General features: G+C 50.4%; 1 protein-coding gene across 1 annotated transcript in view; it reads right to left on the bottom strand.

The window, feature by feature from the left end:
• The window catches only part of LOC131213499 (protein phosphatase 1H), a 3,064-nt gene extending 343 nt beyond the window's left edge, over positions 1–2,721 (bottom strand). Inside the window, exons 1-2 of the mRNA XM_058207547.1 lie at positions 2,219–2,721; positions 17–2,046 (exon numbers count right to left, since the gene is read on the bottom strand). Coding sequence (XP_058063530.1) covers positions 17–1,825 — 1,809 coding nt within the window. The 5' untranslated portion in view covers positions 1,826–2,046; positions 2,219–2,721. The remainder of the gene's footprint in view (positions 1–16; positions 2,047–2,218) is intronic.
• Between the last annotated feature and the right edge of the window lie 617 nt (positions 2,722–3,338).

Raw genomic sequence — 3,338 nt, 5'->3', positions numbered from 1 at the left:
CGTCATTTATTGATGCCGTGGCGTCGGTGATTTCAATCACTTCATCCCTCACTGATGGCGTGACGATATCAATGTCCATTTGACCCTCGTGAATGTGGACGACGTTCGGTCTATTCGGCGGTAGTGTGAAGTCCAAGGGCGTGGCAGCTGCTTCGTCGTTGACAGGAACGTTCGGTTTCTTCGCAGGCAATTTGAGGTTCAAGGGCGCATCATACGAGATGTGCCGGGTGGTGTGAGCATCCGGCGGATTCAAAATCGGACGAAAGTCTCTCGTCGTAGTCGCAGTGTTTTCAGTCGCAGTGTTTCCAGTCGCAGTGTTTCCCATCGCAGTGTTTGCAATGTTTATCGACTCTTTCCAGTCGCAGTACTGACGGTAGTACTGGTAAACCGGCATAACGAACACGGAGATGTCGTCTGTGGTGGCAGCTGACCGCATGTCGGACAGTCGCCAGTGACCGAAATGGTTAACGCGGCCCCGCGCTTGGGCCACCAGCCCCTGTGCTGCCATCGTATATCGACGTGGCTGTTTCGGGAACTTATCCAGCATTCCGAACACAGTGTTGCCCACGTGCGACGGCTCACTCACATCCCAGAGGCCGTCCGTCGCCATGACCAGAATGCCGTAGTCTCCGTCGGCATCATCGAAATTCAGGTCCCTTTGTACCTCGTCGAGATCAAAGCACTTCACGTCGGGGTGCGAGCTAAGAAATGGTTTGATTGATAGGTTGGTGGTTAATGCTTTCAGGTCGTGGTCACCAAAGCCGCGCGACACACCAATCGTTCCCATCAGCCGGGCACGCTTACCCGACCCTGAGATCAACGGTCTCTTGAGATCCGCCTGCTCAACCATCCGTGTGCCCCAGCCGCGCATCCTTCCATCTCGGTACACGATCGGTTTCCCGAGATCACCCCCAGCCACCGTCCTTGCAAACTCGCAAGCGATGAAGCCGCTTCCAAGCAAATGCTGATTCTGCATCCCGAGTGTCAACAGGCGGTGTCTCTCGGATTCGGGCGTGTGATCGTACGAGCACGGCTGCACCACCACCACGCGATCTGCCCTCTGCTCGTCTGCCATATCTTTCAACTTACGCTTGCAGAGGACAGCGCGTGAATCGCCCGCGTTCGCTACGTACAGCTTGCCCAGGATGAAGAGTGCCACCAGGCTGGTGCAGCCGCTACCAATGCGATAACTAGTCCGATCCTCTTCCAGTATTTTGTCCATGTCCTGGAAGGCGGTCTCAAGCGCACCCACGATCAGTTCGTGCCTAGTGACACGCTTATTGAGCACCTGCTGTGGGTGCGATAGTGGCAAATGCAGTGACGCGTCTAAATTGTCAGTCCCCAGTCGGGGCAACAGCATTTCGACGATGTTCACCAGCCGCTGGTGCAAGACGTGGTGGAATTGGTTGGCTGCTATGAGCGATGCCGCGTACCCAGCGTGCCCGTCAAAAATGCCGAAGTACGTATACTTCAGACTTGGGAAGTTTTCGTTCGGGTGAGACAGGGACATCTGCTTGAAGACGGCCTGATCCTCGTTCCAAACCGATTTTCCAGCGTTTACACATTCGGCATATCCGGTATTATACGGCAAACGCCGGGGATCCCGCGGTACTATGATCGGCCGAACATTATGGTCAGCGCTCGCCTTCAGCTCGTCGTTCGTCAACAGCTGTAGAAACGAGGGCCGGGAGTACTCAAATTTTTCTGGCAGTATCTGTTCACGACTGCCCTGGTCGCGGCCGTGCATCTGATGGTATTCATGCTCAATTCGGGGCATATCTGGTGCAACGACGGTGAGCACTCGGTTCTTCAACCGATTGAACATGTCCAGCGCGACCGCCCCTACTGTGGAATGGGGGGCCTCACCAACTTTGGCGAACGAAATTAGCGCGACGACGAACCACACGGCAACAGCTTGTCAGCGTGGTCACCAGTAACCAGCTCCGTGTTCGATCGAATAAACGAATCTTGTTGCGCCGTCACTCGTTCGCTATCGTCGCTTGTCGTATTCTAACGGCTGTAGCCGCTCACACTGCATTCAACGCCCTATTCGATGCGATACAAAAGATTATCAGTAAATCACAACGCATAGGCACGCATCAAAGAGTCGCCCAGCACCGACACATCTCGCCTATTTTCCAGATGCGGTAGGTTGCCTGAGCTAGTACCAAGCAATCGAATTTAGATCGATGGTCTAACAGAGGAATTTCTTTCTTACCTGGAACTAACGACACCGTAAACGATACAATTTTCTCCGAATCGGATTACAATGGTGGCAGCAGTTTATCCTGCTTGCTTCTTTGTAGCGCGTGGGCTATGGTGTTGGTGAGAGAGAACTGCAGAAATGATACAACGACACGCACTCGACGCATGGGTCCCGGAAGTGGATCTTCAGTACCGATTACTGCAACGTTACCATATACCGCTGACCGAAACGACAGTAATTTTCTTCTGTGACGAACAATAACAAGCCGTAACTGTCAATTCTCCACTGAAACAAACAACTTTCAACTAACGTCGGCTAAGCACTGCCCACTACGCGCACTGCTGCTCGGTACGTCTACAGTAAAGTCTCTGTATAGAAGGTTCTGGTTGCTTCTTTGTAACGCGTGGGCTATGGTGCTTCCGACAGAAAAGTGCAGCAATAATACAAAGAGAAAATACGCCCTCAACACGCAGATCCCGGAAATAGATCTACAGCACCGTTTACTGCAACGTTACCATATACCGCTGACCGAAACGACAGTAATTTTCTTTTTTGACAATCAATAACAACTCGTAACTATAACTGGGGTACCACACGGAGCGTAAACACTAGATATGACATTTCAGATAAATGCCACATTGCTTGCGCTTATTTCAAAACGTTTATGCCTCAGCAGACACGTAAAACCCGTTAGCAAACGCTTTGTTTACAAACAAAGGATAATGTAAGTTCTTACTTGCTGGTACAGCAACAAAAGAAAACAGAAAAAATATGTTCAGAAATCAACTAACCTCATCGATTTCTATTTTCTCGGACCAAAAACACGAATGTAAACACGTTTTACATTTCGGTTTTATATTTTAAAATTGTCACACGAAGCGTAAACGATTTGACGTTTTTACGCTCCGATTCGCGCTCCGTGTGGCTCCCCAGTAACAATTTTCAGCTAACGTCGACTTAACACTGCCCACAACGCGCACTGCGCAGTTTCTGTATAACTAGGGGGCTACACGAAGCGTGAAAACTAGCGTAAAATTAATTTGTAACGTCAAAACGTTTACGCTTCGTGTGGCAGCAAAAAATTAAAAACGAAATGTCAAACGTGTTTACGTTCGTGTTTTTGGTCCAAGAA

This window comes from Anopheles bellator, chromosome X (genome assembly GCF_943735745.2).
Source record: "Anopheles bellator chromosome X, idAnoBellAS_SP24_06.2, whole genome shotgun sequence".
Lineage (NCBI taxonomy): Eukaryota > Metazoa > Arthropoda > Insecta > Diptera > Culicidae > Anopheles > Anopheles bellator.
The sequence above is the reverse complement of the archived record's forward strand: the minus strand, read 5'-3'. Positions and strand labels throughout refer to the sequence as shown.